This window comes from Eurytemora carolleeae, unplaced genomic scaffold (genome assembly GCF_000591075.1).
Source record: "Eurytemora carolleeae unplaced genomic scaffold, Eaff_2.0 scaffold730, whole genome shotgun sequence".
Taxonomy (NCBI): domain Eukaryota; kingdom Metazoa; phylum Arthropoda; class Copepoda; order Calanoida; family Temoridae; genus Eurytemora; species Eurytemora carolleeae.
Window position 1 is genome coordinate 73,362 of NW_019396934.1, and position 20,053 is coordinate 93,414.

Sequence of the window (20,053 nt, forward strand, 5' to 3'; positions counted from 1 at the left end):
AAGAGAATGAGAATTGAAAGGAAAAAGAGAAAGTTAAAGAATAATGATTTAAAAGATAATGGAAAAAGAGAAAGTAAAAGAAGTAGAATTGAAAGGATCAAGGGAAAAAAGTAAAAGAATGAGAATTGAAAGGAAAAAAAGTGAAAGAAGTAGAATTGAAATAATTAAGAGAAAGTGAAAGAAGTAGAATTGAAATAATAAAGAGAAAGTAAAAGAAGTAGAATTGAAAGGATAAGATGAAAATATTAAATCTGATTTAGGACAAATCTATAAATTTCTAATTAGAACAAGATGGATCAAAGCGATTACATTCAAATCTTTCCCAATCCCAACTAGCTCAGTATAGATCTCTTCAGACCAATTCAATTCCAAGTTGTTGGTTTAGTTTAACTCAGTTTAGCTCAATTTAGATCAGAAAGCTCAAATCATTGTGTCTGTTTTTTTTTACTTCAATTTAATAATTCCATCTGGATACCTAAACTTTACTAATTCCATCTGGAGACCTAAACTTTAATAATTCCATCTGGAGACCTAGACTTTATTAATTCCATCTGGAGACTTAAACTTTAATAATTTCATCTGGAGACTTGAACTTTAATTTAAATTTTAAAGTTCAACAAAAGTCTTGATGTTAGTTGGAAGTTAAAATATCTGATGATTTATTGTCGTCAAGTGTGGGAGAGAAACTTTGCTAGAAAATACTTTGTTAAAAATATTTTCATTATGAAAGTGAGTCCATCAACTATCTATCTATCCATCTATCCATCAATCTATTTATGTAATGTATATAATATATTTTTACATTATACATGTATAGTATATGCATCCATACTTCTAAGGAATTGAGTCTGTACCACAAATATCTTTGTAACCGATGGTGCAACCTTTGACATTTCAAATTTAGATTTTTTGATTGAGCAGAATTCATAGTTTGAAATATTTAAAGTTTACGACATCATTGGGTTGTAAAGATGTAGGTATTAGAACATCAGAGTTTATGGTAAAGACTCAATTCCTTTATGTATCCATCCATGTCTGCATAAATCTTTGGATCCATGGATCCGTATTTCTATCTATCTGAATGCCTGGATTCATATCTTGAATATTTCTACCTCAGAGCTGCCTAATCCCTATTTATATATGATAATAGAATGGACAACTTTCATGTGTCTGAATATATATATATTCAGTAGCAATATATTAATATCCATCTTACATTCATCCTATATCATTTTTCAATTATATATTGTTCATTTTTTTCATTCTGTTTCTTTCATTGAGATATCCATCTTTGCAATTAAATATTCTCCCTTTCAATGAGATATCCATCCTTTCATTTGAGAAATCCATCCTTTCATTGAGATATTCATACTTTTATTAAAATATCCACCCTTTTATTGATATATTCATCTTTTAATGGAGATAATCTTCCTTTTCTTGAGATGTTTATCCTTTTTATGAGATATCCATCCATTTTTTGAGATAATCTTCCTTTTCTTGAGATATCGATCCTTTTATTTAGACATTCATCCTTTCATTGAGATATCCAATCTGGCATTGAGATATCTATTCTGTCATTGAGATATCCATTTATAATATTCAGATATCCATCCTTACATTGAGATATCCATCCTTTTATTGAGATATCCATCCTTTTATTGAGATATCCATCCTGTCATGGAGATATCCATCCTGACATTGAGATATCCATCCTTTTATTGAGATATCCGTCCCTTTATTGAGATATCCATCCTGTCATTGAGATAGCTATCCTGTCATTGAGATATCCATCATAATATTGAGATATCCATCTTTACTTTGAGATATCCATCCTTTTATTGAGATATCCACCCTTACATTGAGATATCCATCTTTTTATTGAGATATCCATCCTGTCATTGATACATCCATCCTTTCATTGAGATATCCATCCTTCATCTTCATTCATCCTTCATCTTCATTCATCCTTATCCTTATCCTTATCCATCCTGTCATTGAGATATTCATCCTGACATTGAGATATCCATTCTTTTATTAATTTAGTCATAATTTTATTGAGATATCTATACTTTTATTGAGATATCCATTCTGTCATCCTGTCATTGAAATATCCATACTTTTATTGAGATATCCATCTTGTCATTGAAATATCCATCCTGACATTGAGATATCCATCCTTTTATTAATTTAGCCATAATTTTATTGAGATATATATCCTTTTATTGAGATATCCATGTTTTCACTGAGCGTGATCTATCAAAAAGTATAGTTTGTCTGGTTCTCTAATACCCATATTAGCCTTCACTGTATATAATGGGTATTCTATTTTCTATTATACCCGGGGGGAGGAGAAGGGGGGTGGAACTCTGTAATCAGATTACCATGCATAATATGTTTATGTCACTATGTTTTTCGAAACTTTTATATGTGTTCCTTTCCTTCTAATAATTCAGTTAATGTTCACAAACTTTCCCTCCATAATCTTATTCCTTTCTCTGCAACCCTTCCCTCCATAATCTTATTCATTTCTCTGCAATCCTTCCCTCCATAATCTTATTCCTTTCTCTGCAACCCTTCCCTTCATAATCTTTTTCATTTCTCTGCAATCCTTCCCTTCATAATCTTATTCATTTCTCTGCAATCCTTCCCTTCATAATCTTATTCATTTCTCTGCAATCCTTCCCTTCATAATCGTATTCCTTTCTCTGCAATCCTTCCCTTCATAATCTTATTCATTTCTCCGCAATACTTCCATCCATAATCTTATTCATTTCTCCGCAATCCTTCCCTCCATAATCTTATTCATTTCTCTGCAACCCTTCCCTTCATAATCTTATTCCTTTCTCTGCAATCCTTCCCTTCATAATCTTATTCCTTTCTCTGCAACCCTTCCCTCCATAATCTTATTCCTTTCTCCGCAATCCTTCCCTTCATAATCTTAGTTCTTTCTCCGCAATCCTTCCCTTCATAAATTTCTTTCTTTCTCCGCAATCCTTTCCATCATAATCTTATTCCTTTCTCTGCAATCATACTCCTTTCTCCGGAGTCCTACTTCTTTCTCCACAATCCTACTCCACTCTTCGCAATCTTGCTCCTTTCTCTGCAATCCTTCTCCTTTCTCCGCAATCCAACTTCTTTTTTGTAAACGGACTTTCTCTGCATTCCAACTCCTTTCTCTGTAAACCTACTCCTTCATCTGCAATCCTATTTTTTTCTCCATGCAAACCCATGATCCTTTCTTTGCAATCTTATTTCTTTCTTTGAACACAATATTTACCCTTCTTAATCTTTTCCATTTTTCTACTCTATTCTATTCTATTCCATTCTAGTTTTGATAGGAAACATTAATCAGAAAGAAAAAAGGAGTATGAACTTATGAGGAAAAGAGAAAAAAAATAGATATCAAGGATTAAAGATAAAAGAATAAAAAAGGAGAAAAAAATATCGTAAGCAATGTTTTTGACAGGGATTTCGTTATAGAATTGGAAAAGAGTTGGTCGGGAAGGATAGATTAACAGAGAGGGGAGNGCCTTAGGATAAACTACTTTATATCCCGCCTTAGGCCTTAGGATAAACTACTTTATATCCCGCCTTAGGCCTTAGGATAAACTACTTTATATCCCGCCTTAGGCCTTAGGATAAACTACTTTATATCCCGCCTTAGGCCTTAGGATAAACTACTTTATATCCCGCCTTAGGCCTTAGGATAAACTACTTTATATCCCGCCTTAGGCCTTAGGATAAACTACTTTATATCCCGCCTTAGGCCTTAGGATAAACTACTTTATATCCCGCCTTAGGCCTTAGGATAAACTACTTTATATCCCGCCTTAGGCCTTAGGATAAACTACTTTATATCCCGCCTTAGATTTCCTTCTAAAAAAGTATTTGTTTACATAAAAAAATATAGGCTTCGTTTTTTTCGAAAGAAACGTATATACAAACAACACTACAAACTTTGGACTAATATTTTTTTCTAATTCATTCTTATAAATAATCTGATATCGTAATTTTCTACTTACAGCAATCATTTATTCCTTCTGTAGAATATTAGGAATCTTTAATTTGTATCAAGAATTAATATTCATCAATATTCTCCATCAAAGGAATTGAGTTTTTGTCACAAACTCTGATTTTGTTATCATATATCTTTACATTTTAATGTCAGAGACCTTAGATATTTCAAACTATCAATCATTTTAGATAAACTTATGATAGTTTGAAATATAAAAGGTTTACACCATCAGGTTGCAAAGGTATAACTTTTTTAAATCAGAATTTGTGACAAAAACTCAGTTCCTTTTCTGAAATAATATGCTTTGAAGAAAACACATTTTTAACGTGATGGTATCAAAAAAATACTTTTAAATTGCGCACACAAACATTGTTTGCTTTTTCAGATTTGAAAGGAAAAACAGCCATTGCGTTGTATTGGGTTTGAGTATGCGTAGTGAAGTATAAAATGTTGGGGTGTTCTGAAAAACGGTGAAACAATATTTTTGTGGGTGTTAAAACTTATCAAAAGAATGTTTAGCTTTTCCAATTTTATAAGTTTTTAGAAAAATTGTAAAAAGGGAAACAAATTGTTATTACTAATTACACGGAATATTTACAAATCTGATAAGTTAATCCCATTCATTCAAAAGTTATGGGTAAGATTCTGACTCCTTTAAAAGTTTCCAACTAAGGATTATATATTTTGAGTGAGAGTGCGGTGTGTGTCACCTAGCAATGAGCCAGGTTATGCTGACCCAGCAGAGCGATACCTAGCTTTCCGGTCACATACTTATACAGATACTACACCAACCATAATCTTATTCCTTTCTCTGCAACCCTTCCCTCCATAATCTTATTCCTTTCTCTGCAACCCTTCCCTTCATAATCTTATTCCTTTCTCTGCAACCCTTCCCTTCATAATCTTATTCCTTTCTCTGCAATCCTTCCCTCCATAATCTTATTCGGTAATTGATGGGTCCACGAACCATGATTGATAGAAAATCGTTGAATTAATTATATGTTCACCAATTAAACGACCGCCAATGACCATTGACAAAGATGAGTATCCAATGTGGTGTGAAATTCATTTTTTTTTCTATTTCAATCCTATGTTTCTACAAAGAAAGGTTGAGTACCAACCCAATTCACTGTGGTACCTGGACAACCTTTGTTTGAGTAAACATGAGACATCCTTCCTGTCTGAAATTCTTAGTTTTCTCTCTAAAAACTACAAAATTCTCTCTGGTTCATACACAACTTACTCTGTTAATGATATTTCTCATGAAATAACGAAAAAAGCTAATTTCAAATGTTTTGATAACTATACTGTAAGCTAGACAGAATGGTACGACTTTGTAACCTCCTAGCTCCTCTAGTTTTGAGTTTACTCATGAGCATGAGAAAAGCAAATCTTTCCGGCCACATATTGTAAATTCAAAACATAAATAGCTCTTCGAATAAATGTGGAATGAATGAAAATATAAAAGATTTTTATCTTACATGCAATTTACTATATTTGTGTTGGGTTCTACTTCTTGGATTTTGAAAGACAAATAAAAACGTGAAAAGATTATCTTGATGCAGTTCGCGGATTTATTCAGCTTTGTGAAGAAATGTAGTTTTTCTTGTGCAGTTAAAAAGCTTAGAGAAATCCAATGTGATATGTGTTCCCCATTTTCATATTTATGCATACACAGGATACAAATATATACTAAGGAACTGAGTTCTTGCCACACACTCACATTTTCTAATACAAAATATCTTTGCAGCCTAAAACTATTTGATCTAAGATAATTCATTGTTTGAAATATCAAAGGTGTTAACGACATCAGACATATAGTGATTAAAAAATCAGAGTTTGATGCGAAAAAAAACTTAATTCCATGAAAGATTTAGCATTTTCTTTATGTTTATGTGTTTATGGGTGTACGTGTATATACACTGGCTTAAACTGGGATAGGTTTCTAAATTATGGAATTACATTCAGTTTGAAAATTAGCTTTCAAGATTACATTTTCACACAACATAAACTCTACTTACTTTGTTTTCCTTTCCTAAAAGATTTGAGTTTTTGCCACAAACTCAAATTGTCTTATCTCAACATCTTTGCAACCAGATGGTGTAAACTTATGATATTTCAAACTTAGTTTTTTATTCCAACATGATTCATAGTTTGAAATCTTAGGTCTACGTCATTGGGTTGCAAAGATATAGGGATTAAAAAATCAGAGTTTGTGTCAAAATTTAAATGAAAATCAAAATATTTTGCGAAATATTGATAAAGTTTGGACGATCAACCATGTTAAAGATTTTTCTATTTTGCTCATATAATAGATAAATGAAAATAAATGTAAATTTCTCCCATTTTAAAGAATAAAATGAATAAAATAGCAATATTCAAAATTTTTGCAAACGTTTCAAGATAAAAATCAAATTAGACTTTGTAAATTGTATTTATATTTAGACTAATAATAACTTAGGGCTAAGGAGGTTGTACACCCCCCCCAGGAAATAATTTTGAAAGGTCTGCAACTAATTTGATAGCTGGGCTCGGAAGCTCAGTCTAATGTAACGTATCTAATGCTAAGATGGGTTTTAGACCTAGGAACAAATTGAAAAAAGTGTTTTAAACTTTAGAAATTGAAAAGAAAATGTTGATTTTCTCTCAATTGAGTTATACATTGACAATAAATACCTCATTTTAAATTTTCAAAATTTTAGAAGAAACTAGTATTTCGGCTTTTTTTTCAATTCAAAATTAAAAACATATTTTGAGGAATTATTGTCTAATTTGTTTTCTGTTAAAATTGTAAACATTTCTTTCCGTTCATAAGCTAAATTATTTAAGTATGTTTATTTAAACCTGTCACACCTAATATTGTCTGTTAAACTTTAATTATCGATAAAACATTGTACTGTACATTGAAATGTTGTTTTTGTATTGAACAGTATGTATAATTTGTGCTAAATTGTGTAAGAACAAAACTAACTACAAGAGTTAAAAACTGTGTTCGGACTATTATAGAAATTAAACTCCCTGAAGATGTGAGTTTTTATTTAAAAGTCATCATAGCAAAAGCACGTATGAAAGCCAATATGATTGGTTCGAAAGTTAAAAACTGAATCTCCGTGAGATATAGATCGTGTTATCTATTCGCTTATCTTATTTTAAAGACGGGGGGCTAGAGTGTATAACTATCTAGATCACTCCTAGCTCTATCTCAAATTGGCCATTTTTCTTTTTTCAATATATTCAGAAACTTGAACCTTTTTATCTCGTTTCAGAGTTGTTTTAAGGTGGACAAATATAATATTTAGAAAAGGGGAACAATTTGCGTAGATTGTTTGACAGGGGGAAGGGGAGGGGGGATAGTTACACAAAATGAAGGGTTAATCAGGTATAGAAAAGTTTTTGTACAAGTTTTGAATTATAAGAAGAACAAACTTTTAAGATTCTTTATACATTGGGTTCTTTTAGTTTTCCTTCGTGCCAAAAAACGCTGGTTTGAATTTATATTTGTCAACCACACACACTTCTTCCGTCCAAGTTTTTATCCAAATATTCAATATTTTCTCGTTTTTCCGTCCAGAAACTTCAAAACTGTTCCATTTATTGCGTTCCCTTGACATAATTGAATCTTTTCTCGCGCTTCATTGATTGATGAATTGTGTTGGTTCAACATTTCTGTTATTTAAACAAATATTATATCTTCATTGTCTGCTGTGAAGTTTATGAGGGATGGTTAGAAAAAGCGTGAAAAGTTCTAGAGAATTCTGGAGCCACGTGACTTCATTTATCACGTGACACAGATTATCACCTAAACTTCGCTTCATAAACTCTGGAACGATCATTAATCTTGAACTAGTTTATTCTATTCTTTAGCTAACACACAATAATATATACAAGAGCCCAGTATTCTAGAGAACTCAACAAAAACATGATGTCCCATAACTCGTGTTTATTTCCAAATTTGCTCCGGTGTCGGCCATTTTTATTCTGCGTTTCGCGGATTTTTGACAGCTGTTTGTATAACTCCCCGTAATTGGTTCCATTGCGTGGAAAGGTACAATTTAATTAATCATAATAATTAAGCCCGAAACAGTAAACTTGAATTAGAGAAGAAAGATAAAGAAAATAGAGAAAAGATAAATAAAGAATTTTTAAAACATTTTCTTTTTTTTCATCTTGTATTTAATTTAATTTGCTGAATTACACTATTTCCGCCCAAACTACATACACTGCTACAGCTATAATAGTTAATACAAGCTACTACTTTTGTTGTTGCAATTGCTACAACCATTGATATATTGCTATTGCTCCCAGCACACATTAAACTGCAGCAGTTTAGTAAAATAGAACATTTTCAATTTCAGATTCCTAGGAAACAGTTAGAATTCTTTATCCGGTTTAAATTCAGAATTCTTTTTTTCCGGTTTCCATTCAAAACACAAACAAACTGCGACCAGAATATTGATGAAATATTCAAGTTGTGTACATATTTATATGTATTTGTACATTCTATTGTTCAAAGTATACCATATTGATATTTGATATATAATGTATATACATGTAATTACAAATGTATACATATTCATTATTCATTGTCGATTGTATAGTACAATTAATCATCTTTTTTTACTTATTCAGTGTTCAGTGTACAAGTTTTTTTTAAAGTATGTGAGTTGGTTACTTATTTGTTTTTATGTAAAATTTGTACACGAATCAGAGAATTCATTTGACTTTTGAAATATTTGCATGGATCTAGATCTATCAGTTGACATTTTTCTTTTATTTATAAATTATTCATTGCATGAGTATATTAAACTGTGTTGAATAAGTTTACATCAAAATCCACGAAACATATTTGTGAATTGATTTGGTGTGTATAGTGTACACTTTCTTAAGACGGTTTACGAGGATTTCCTTTATTACAGGACAGTCCAGGGCTCCTCATCAACGGCTTTCCGTACCCAGCTAAGCTTGCGGAAAAACGAAAAATAATCGAAGAAATTGCGCACAACGACGTAAAAAAAGTAAGTACTGCTTTCTTTGCAATTTTGTTCTAAATGCATGGGATGACAATCGTTTAAAACTATTTGTAAAAGAGTATGTGAAGATAGTAGCAATATATTCAAGTTGATAGTTCTATTTAATCCCTTATCTACAATTCTAAGTTGAATCTTTCCTTTAACCGCATACACCACCCTCATATATACCAGTATATACCATCAGATTATATCTTAAACTTATATTCAAGCCTTCTCCTTTCATCTTTAACTTCTTCCTTTCATCTCTTCATTCTTCCTTTCATCTATTCACTTCCTTTTATCTCTTCATTCTTCCTTTCATAATTTCATTCTTCCTTTCATCTATTCATTCTTCCTTTCATCTCTTCATTCTTCCTTTCATCGCTTCATTCTTCCTTTCATCGCTTCATTCTTTCTTTCATCTATTCATTCTTCCTTTTATCTCTTCATTCTTCCTTTCACCTATTCATTCTTCCTTTAATCTGTTTCTTCCCTTGTTATGTCCTACCTTTCAAGTAATTTGAATGTAAAGGGTCACCTAAATCTTATCTATTTTTCTCTTGAAAATTGAACCTTAAATGTAAAAATCTTCAATATATTCCCCTATACGTTCATTAGGGAAAAATTGGAAGAATGTAAAAAGAAACGTTTCTTGTTTCCCCCTTTTCCTCGAACACTTGAGAGTTTTTTATCTATCCAGTTAAACCACAAACTAAGATTTAAACTCTTAAATAAGATCTGATTTTCCAGAATTTTTCCCGTCATCAAGAATAATGAAAACAAAAATAAAGATTTAAAATTTTTTTTCAGGGATTTTTACTTAACGGTAATTTTGGTGTAAGAAATATTCTTGGTTATGCTAAGTTTATGTATATACATGTATTTATTGGTTCTATCAGATTAACAAGAACAGATGGTTTATTGTAAAACAATACTTTATCCCCCCCCTTCCCCCCTCATTCTTTCCTTTTCCATAACCTTTGATACATGTACAGTGGGACAAATAAACTAAAAAACAGGAAGACGACATTTAAAATGTATTTGAAAATGTTATAAAGCAAAAAAATTCACTTGTTAGCTACAAAATCAACTTAAAAATCATAACTTGAATCGGACAGTTATCTTCATATCCACGTTTTCACGGGTCCCACTTCTGTATATTCCTACAATCCAATTTTATTTCCCCCCCCCCTCCCCTCCCCCTCCCCTTTTTACACATCTTTGTTTATCATAACCATCAATCTGGTCATCAATCAGTTTTGCCCCATTCCCCCCCCCCTCCCCTCTATCTACCCCCTGTTTCCCCTTACCTCCATTTTCCCCCTCCACCCCCTTTTCATGATTCTAGACTTATCTATCACTCTATCATTCAAGCATATCGACATTTATTTATTCATGATTTTAGTATTTATGTATTTATTTATTGATTTATTCATATTCCTGGATATTCTTTTTTTCACCACGCCAAAGAAATGCTTTTTGTTTGTTGCAAAAAACGTTTTTGTGAGCAATTTGATGTAATCTCACATTTGGGAATCTTATATCATAGTACGCTAATTGTGGCCAGGGGTGTATATGTGAAAATAGGAAAAGAACTGATTACTCTCCTTAAACTATAATTTCTTTTTCACTTAATCTTTGCATCCTGATGCAAAAGATCTCTGATATTTCAAAAATGAATTCTGCTAGAAAAAGATTAGTTCTGCTAATAAATGGTTTGAAAAATCTAATGTTTGCACTATCAGGTTGTGATTAATAAGTGGTTTGTTTGGTTGAAAAGTTAAAACTAGTGAAATAAGAAAAAAGAGTTTTTGTAACAAAGATTTTGTCTTGTAATCACTTTTCCTTTGCTGTATAGTTAGGAACTAGGACTGGAATAGAACAAAAATATAGACTTTGATAGATATTTTCTTAATCAATTAAAAATTGTTTTTACCATTCCATGCATGGATAATTTCAACCTCTAAACTGTAGTGAATATTAGGTGGAAAAATGAAGAAAAAAAATTATCAAAACGGAAAAAAAATTTTGATCTATCTATCAATAAAATGAAAATAAATAATATGAATAATAATTTATCGGTAAATAATCTAATTTTGTGGCATATTATCTAGATATTCATTTCCCTTTGCCTTATGATATACATTATACATATATGTATAATATCGTTCTATACAGTTGGGGTTTCAAGAGGTGAAAATTTATTTTCGAAGATTCTTTTGCGAAAATTCCAGATTAGATTGAAAATGGATACAAATTAGATACTAGATATCTATCTATCTATTTCAGTTTTTAACTTCACATTTTTTATTAAAAAAGAATTATACATAATGTTTCACACTATCACGACGATCCTCAGTAGTTACAATACTTTGACCAACTCTATCTATCTATCTATCTATCTATCTATCTATCTATCTATCTATCTATCTATCTATCTATCTATCAATCTATCTATCTATCTATCTATCTATCTATCTATCAATCTATCTATCTATCTATCTATCTATCTATCTATTATTGTGATATATAATTATATTAGTGTCGGATGATTATTGTACAGAAACCAGATCTTGAGAAGCTCAATAACTCAATACAGTGTTATATAGTTACAGATGCCAAACCCCCGGTCAGTAATATTTATCTTTATATCCCGCCTTAATCCTTTGGATTAACTACTTTATACCCCGCCCTAGTCCTTAGGATAAACTACTTTATATCCCGCCTTAGGCCTTAGGATAAACTACTTTATATCCCGCCTTAGGCCTTAGGATAAACTACTTTATTTACCGCCCGAGTCCTTAGGATAAACTACTTTATTTCCCACCCGAGTCCTTAGGATACACTACTTTATATCCCGTCCTAATTCTTAGGATACACTCCAGTCCTTGAAAAAAAATACTTTTTCCCTTCCCTCTTCTACATTTAATAGTTCTATATTCCTATTTGATCTTCTTCCTGCTATCTTCTATATCTTCAATCCTCTATCTTCTATCTTCTATCATCTATCTTCTTTCTTCTATCTTCTATCCTCTATCTTCTATCTTCTATCTTCTATCTTCTATCTTCTATCTTCTATCTTCTGTCTTCTATCTTCTATCTTCTATCTTCTATTTTCTATCTTCTATCTTCTATCTTCTATCTTCTATTTTCTATCTTCTATATCTTCTATCTAATATCTCTGAAGGAACAATTTTCTTTAATCAATTGTATTGTTTACATTGCTTTAAACCCTATCAGGTTTTTTAAAAGTTCAAACTCCACTCCAACCCTCCAACCCTTCAACCCTCCAATCCTTCAACCCTCCAACCCTCCAACCACTCCCTTTCATTTTCCTTTTACAATAGCTAACTCTGTGAATGTGCATCCTCTGTGCTTTAACAGGTTGGTTCTATTGCTAAATAAAACATGTTATATTTAAATATCATTCTGCAAACTTTTCCAACATTTTTGTTTTTCATTCCGTCCGTGAATTGTCGCAGTGTAACTGCAGAGGGAAAATACAACATTTTTGGTGTTTTTAATTCTCGTTGGCATCCCATTTATCATTCAAGACCTTTCTACCCTCCCCCCACNTACTTACTCCCCCTGCTTTTGATTCTAATTTTGTAAACTGAACCATTTATTCAATGTGTTGAACTAGTTCCATGGTCCAGTTCTCTTCAAACAAAATACGTCCGTTAACAGATCATTTATCTTCTCTAGTAAGAAAATACAAAATAATACAATCCAATTGTAAAATATGGGGGGAGAAGGGAGGAGTTAAAGAGAAAAAATTATGCACTATTTTAGATTAAAAAAGTCCAGGGTCTGCATTGAAGAATACAAAAGTTTCAGAGTCAGCTTTGTTTTGGCTAAAAGAGTTTACAGTGTCTTTTTTCGGGATAAAAGGGTGTCCAGGGTCCGCTTTGTTCGTGATAAAAAATGACCAGGGCCCGCATTGTTTGTGATAAAAAAGAATTGCTCGGATTAAGTCATAAACATATTGCAGTTGACATAATAGCTTCGGATACAATATAATCTTCTTATCCCCCACTTCCCTTCCCTTCCCCTCCCTCCCTCCTCTTCACTCATTCTAATCCATCTTCTCCTTTCGTCCTGAATATTATGCCCCCTCCCCCCATCTCCTCATATCCCTCATATATAGTAAGTTAAAAAAGTTTATCAATAGATAAATATAGTTGGTGGAAGGCTGAACCAAAGATTATAAATAAAGGATGCAGACTACTTTTTCAGTAAATATATTTCAACATTTCAATGATGTCCTCATGTCACGGACAGTGCTGAATCCATTTTTTAATACCAAGCGCGGGTAAACGGCGGGCGTAGTATAAACCTGGGCACTCCAGCCAGCTACGCCTTATACTCCAGCTAATTGTTATAAAATTTGAAAAAATAACAATAAACAGCCTTAAATTGGCATTGTAAAAAAACCTATTTTTAAAATGGTGTTATCTATTTTTTGGTTTACATTTTCTATATATGTGATTTAGCATGATTCATGATATTAACTGTGATATTAGAGGCCGAATTTAAAAAATTTGAGCCGCGGCTCAATTATGGTTGGTTCCACTTAAAATTGTATTAAATTTTTCAAGATTTAAGCCGGCGCTTAATTGAAACTGGTTTTTGGGGAATTTGAGACGTTTGAATTTGGACACAGGTTATCGACAAAGGATAATACTGTAATGACGACATAAAACTCTTATAATTTAAAAATATACTGAATTAAAACAAAATAAGTTTAACTAACCCACTGACACGCGCAATCAGAAGATTTATTGAACAAACTTTTATTTGATTAAAAAAGATAAAGTGAAGTAAATTGGGATTATAAAACAAAAGTTTCATTTCATTCTAACTTGAATTTATATTTTGCCATTTGTTTTAATTTTAGAAAAAGATGTGATAAAAATAAAAATATCAGTTTTCAAACACTTCAATTCAGCTTCTGAAGAAAAAAAATAGATTTGGTAGCACATTATTGAGATGAGGTTTTACTCAAAATGTGTTCACCAATTTTGATCGCAATTTATGAAGAACCTTTAAGCAATTTTGATAGCATGTTATAGAGTTGCGCTTTTACTTAAAACGTCATGATCAATTTTAATAGCATGACATAGAGTTGCGCTTTTCCTTAAAACGTCATGATCAATTTAATAGCATGACATAGAGTTGCGCTTTTACTTAAAACGTCATGATCAATTTTAATAGCATGACATAGAGTTGAGCTTTTACTTAAAACGTCATGATCACTTTTAATAGCATGTCATAGAGTTGAGCTTTTACTTAAAACGACATGATCAAGTTTAATAGCATGTCATAGAGTTGAGCGTTTACTTAAAACGACATGTAAACCTTTGATATTGCAAACTTAGGTGTTTTGATATAACAGAATTCATAGTTTGAAATATCTGAGTTCTCCAACATTAGGTTGCAAATATATAAGGATTATACAATTAGAGTTTGTTACACTCAATTCCTTTGTCCAACAAAAAGTTATATCAGAATCGCCATGTTTTAAATTTGGTTTTGTTTATTTTGGTTCTACTACAGCATGTTCCAGAATAAATTATATTTTTATATCTCCCCTAAATCTGAAAAATTTAGCCAACAGCGTTATATTGTATATTGTAAATTGTATATTACATAAATATAAAATTTATAAATTCATTTTCTCATGATTTAATCTAGTTTTCGAAAAAAACAGAGCAAATTTTTTACTAAATGACATTACATTGGTATCTGTCTATCTATATATTTTTATCTATATATCCATCTATATATCTATCTCTATTTCTTTCTTTAAATCTATCTATCTATCTATCTATATAATATATCCATCTATCTATCTATCTAATATATCTATCTATCTATCTATCTATCTATCTATCTATTTATCTATTTATCTAGCTATCTATCTATCTATCTAATATATCTGTATCTGCAGTCATTTTCCGCAGTGAAAATATAAAGGACGATGAAGGGAAAACCCTACTCTCTAGCACTAGAATTATATCATTTTCTTCTCAATATATTTCGCCAAAAACTTTGGCATCATCAGGAGTTTGTCCTATAAAATAACAGATATAAGCAAAAAATAAAAATAAATAATACAAACACAGCAACTAAAATAAACAAAGAAGAGAACAAAAATAAAAAATCTTTTTATGTAAAATGGAATTTTTCAAAATGAATATTGTCAATTATAACTTTCCATATTTCAGGCTAAAATAGAAACGAAGGCCTTGAAGGCTAAACGGCCTGGGTTCACTGATGATAGATACGGTGAAACTTCGTATTATGTGGAAGCTGGTAAGTCATGGGTAGGGATGGACAGCGGGATCGTTTTTCGTTTCGCTTTGGAGCTTTGGTAAATTAACAAACCTTCTTTTTCTAGAAACTATCGTTTCGTTTTTTGTTTTCCCAAACTATCTTAAATTCGTTTTTAAAACGATCGTCTTTGTTTTTATTGATTTTTCATTGTTAACGAAACAATCAAATTCGTTTTCAAAAATGTAAAAACTGTCAATTCCTGTATTGATATGATAGTCTTTTTACGCTAAGGCTACCTCATTTTTTAGCAGCACATTTGAAAGCCGAGGAAGCCTTTAAACCTTGCGATTTATTTTTAAGTTAAGAAACTGAATACTCACTAAACTAATTTTCTAATCCCTATATTTTTGCAACGATCGGTGTAAACCTTTGAAATTTCAAACTTAGACTATTTGATCAGAGTTCATAGTTTAGAAAATCAAAGGTCTACGCTATTATGGTACAAAGGAATAATTGAATATTAGAATTTGGTCCAAAAGAAAAAAATCGTCTGCCATCACTGTAATCCAACAAATTACAAATCTTAGACATGGTCCCTTATATTGCTAACTTTGGAAGTAAAGAAAATGTTTTACATGAATGTATCTTTTATTAAAAAAAAGAGTCCAGAGCCGCAAATTTAAGAGAGTATCGTTGAACAAACCTGCCTGACCCCATTCATGGAACCGGATTTCCGAAACTTGGTTTCAACACGATACTCTTAAGTTTCGGGCCCTGAAAAGAGTTACTGTAACCTGCATATTTGAATTGTGTACAGTGTATTGTTTGTATTGTAATCCATACTGCGTACTCATCCCACTCTAACAAATAAACTTCCATTTTTATTTGTTTTGCCTTTGCATATTTTTTTACATTTTCCAAATCCTCTCACTTTATTCTTCTCCCCCCCCTCTACTTCAGTACTTGAGAGTGGGTATCGGTATGAATATTGACAGACATATTGTCTCATATTTTCCACAATATTCTAAATATGAACATTTACATTTTCCTTTATAGGCGCATTTACATTATTCTTTAGATCTACACGTACTATCAATACTTTACACATGGTTCTAATTATTTATGTTTGCTTGGCATGTGAAAAAAGGAAATGATCTTTTTCATTTTTAAAACTAAATTGTTGTTGAATAAGTTTAGATTTTGGAAGTACATTTTATGCACATTTATTCAACCACATATGTGTACCGGTTTTTAAAGCATTTACGGGGTGAGACGTTTCCATAACACCCATTCATACTGTGTACGCAAAAGAGGAGGTGTAGTACATTAAGCTTTGATATATAGTTTAGCTGGAATTAGAAATATGCTGAATCTGGACTGATAAAAGGCATTTGATAAAACAGATTTATATATATTGTACTGGTAAATAAATTGTATTTAGTTTTAAAATTTATAAATTTACTGATAAAAATTACAATAAAACTCTTAATGATAATAATGTTAAAAATAATTATAATGATTAAAATTATTATAGGTTTGAGGAAAGTGTACCCTTACTACTTTACCTTTACAACCTTCACCAAGGGACGCTGGGTAGGAGAGAAGATTCTAGATGTTTTTGCTCGTGAGTTCAGGGCTCACCCTGTAGAGGAATATGTAAGTAATTTATCAAGATTCGCCCTGTATTAAAGGGAGACTGCCATGATAATTTCAAGTGACCTTTCATACCTGATTCACAACGATACCACTCAAATCTTTATTTGATAAATAACGTAGATATTGTTGTTTTCATAGCTTTAAAATTGTTTACTTTTACCCACAATTGAAAATAATCCATTTTTAGAGAGAAGATGATATGCATTCTTTATCAGAAGAAGTTTTATTGGTTTCTGTTGTGAATCTGATATAATACAATTGTCACGGTCCCTTTATTGGTACTGTTGTGAATCTGATATGATACAATTGTCACGGTCCCTTTATTGGTACTTTTGTGAATCTGATATGATACAATTGTCACGGTCCCTTTATTGGTACTGTTGTAAATCTGATATGATACTCTTGTCTACAGTCCTTATATTGGTACTGTTGTGAATCTGATATGATACTGTTGGCACAGTCCCTTTAGGTTGAAAAATATGTTTAACATGAAGGGTTGTATTAATTCATTAAATGTTTAAAATAAATTCTAATTTAGATGTAAGTTTAGATCATGTTTATGAAAGTATGTTGCATAATAAATTAGTTTTGTAAACTAATGTATTTTGTCATTAAACCTAATTTCTGCAAAGTTCGAACGATAAAACATTTTATTGTATCGTTAAACGTTAAACGTGGACAGTTTTCAAAATGGGAAATATTTGTATTGACTTAATTGTGTAAAATCAAATTTAAAAATTTTAAATTTGTCATTTTAACTACCACAATACCCCCTCCATAAAATCCACCACTCTAATCTCTCCCTCCCCCCCTCCTCCTCTCTACGAGGCATCACAAATTACACAAGACACTTATTGTAATAAATGACACCCCTTCTCCTCTATTAGAACCAGCAATCTACACCAAACATTCATATTTTATCTTCCTTATTCAAGAGTCACAACTGTACGTGCATGTATACTGTATAGAGTCAAAAGTGTAAAGTATTGAGTTCGTAACTTAAGACAAGGTATGATCATAAAACCCAGTTTCGGAATCCCGGTATCATTAATGGGATCAGGCAGTTTTGTAGATACCAATATTTTTGTTAAGACGTATAATTCATGTGGTATCTTTATATTATCTTTTTGTTTTCTAATTCTTAAATTAAAATCCACGCAAATGTAAAGACCCCAAAAAGGAAATATGGGATTTTAGTTCAACAATACTTTCTTAAATTATCGACTCTGTGCAAATTGTACAGTGAACATTTTAAAGCATGAACTATTCGTTATACAAACTAAACTACGCTGGAACTCATTTCCAATGATTAAGGAACGCTAAATTCTGTAACTAAAGATCTAAGGAACATTGTATCCTGAATATAATCTCTATTGATCTAGGAACATTGTATCCTGAATATAATCTCTATTGATCTAGGAACATTGTATCCTGAATATAATTTCTATTGATCTAGGAACATTGTATCCTGAATATAATCTCTATTGATCTAGGTACATTGTATCCTGAATATAATCTCTATTGATCTAGGAACATTGTATCCTGAATATAATTTCTATTGATCTAGGAACATTGTATCCTGAATATAATCTCTATTGATCTAGGAACATTGTATCCTGAATATAATCTCTATTGATCTAGGAACATTGTATCCTGAATATAATCTCTATTGATCTAGGAACATTGTATCCTGAATATAATCTCTATTGATCTAGGAACATTGTATCCCTAATATAATCTCTATTGATCTAGGAACATTGTATCCTGAATATAATCTCTATTGATATAGGAACATTGTATCCTGAATATAATCTCTATTGATCTAGGAACATTGTATCCTGGAACTAACCTCTAATTATCTAGGAACGCTGTATCTTGGATGGAACCTTGACTGTAAACTATGAGCAGGTGGATACTGAATACAGACTAAGACACAATGATCTTCTTGCAAATATAGTTCATAGGTGAGAAATAAACTTGAATTTTCTGCATGTGGCTTGTTATATAAGCCTTTTACAATTTATTTTCCATAAAATCTTTTTAACTCTTTAGTCCCAAAACTTCTTATTTAGTGCTGTGCACGATCTAATGTGATGTGGAACACCTGATACATTTCTCAAACGTAATCACAAATTTTCAGTTCTGGATTAATCACCTCAAACTCTATTTTAATTTTACCTATATCTTTGCAACCAAATGATGTAAACCTGTCAAATTTCAAACTTTTATTGTTTGATTTCCAGGTTGCAAAGATATAAGGATTTTAAACAAGCTTTTACTTTCAAACACTTGATTATCTATCAGTAATGTATTGGTTTAAAAGTCACAATTGCATATGTGTACTTATGTTCAAAACTAATGGCGGCCCACTTTCCTCAACTTTTTGTATAATTCCTCTAGAAAAGTAATTTTATTTTATTTTATTCTTAGTTTTTAAGAAATCCAGAAGTTCTTCTTAGTTACACACGGTTCAAAACTTTTATAATTTCTTCCAACTATTTGCTCCGGAGAATCTTGAATTTAAATTTCACTCTCGTTCCATCCATCCATCAAACCTTCAGGTCTAATCTTATCCAGGGTGTCATAAACAGTTGGTCCTGTCCATAAGAAAACAGAGTTGCAAGGGGCACCATCCGCCCCGGTTTCAAGGGGCACCACTGCACCCGCCTCCCCCCATATTGCTCAAACCCCCCTCCATAGCCCTGTGCTGTTCAAAGTTACTTTTTGGAATAATTCAAAGAAAATATCTCTTGAGACTTACACTGCAGAGTAAAGCGAAGGGAATTAAGCCTTTGCCACAAACAATTTTCTAATCCTTATTTCATTGCAACCTAATAGTGAAAACCTTTGGTATTTTAAACTTTGATTATTCGATCTTACAGAATTCACGGCTTGAAGTATCCATGGATTCCGACATTTAGTTGCAAAGATATAGGGATTAAACAAACTAGAGTTTTAAAATTAGAGTTTGTGGCACAAACTCTTTTCTTTAACTCCTTTAAGTTCTTTGATTGTAAAGCCCAGAGTAGGTTTTATGATTATCTTGTAGGATTTAGCTATATTTAGACCAAGTTTAAACAAAGTACTTCTAAACCTC

The 20,053-nt window shown here is 31.5% G+C and overlaps 1 protein-coding gene across 3 annotated transcripts in view; it reads left to right on the forward strand.

Annotated features, from left to right (window-relative positions):
• The window catches only part of LOC111710288 (RNA pseudouridylate synthase domain-containing protein 2), a 48,989-nt gene that overhangs the window by 9,671 nt on the left and 19,265 nt on the right, over positions 1 to 20,053 (forward strand). The window contains exons 2-6 of one of the 3 annotated variants that reach the window (XM_023484339.1): positions 8,932 to 9,030; positions 11,567 to 11,653; positions 15,252 to 15,339; positions 16,835 to 16,956; positions 18,820 to 18,920. In XM_023484339.1, coding sequence (XP_023340107.1) covers positions 8,932 to 9,030; positions 11,567 to 11,653; positions 15,252 to 15,339; positions 16,835 to 16,956; positions 18,820 to 18,920 — 497 coding nt within the window. The remainder of the gene's footprint in view (positions 1 to 8,931; positions 9,031 to 11,566; positions 11,654 to 15,251; positions 15,340 to 16,834; positions 16,957 to 18,819; positions 18,921 to 20,053) is intronic. The other 2 variants (XM_023484340.1, XM_023484341.1) reach the window with 2 other exon arrangements.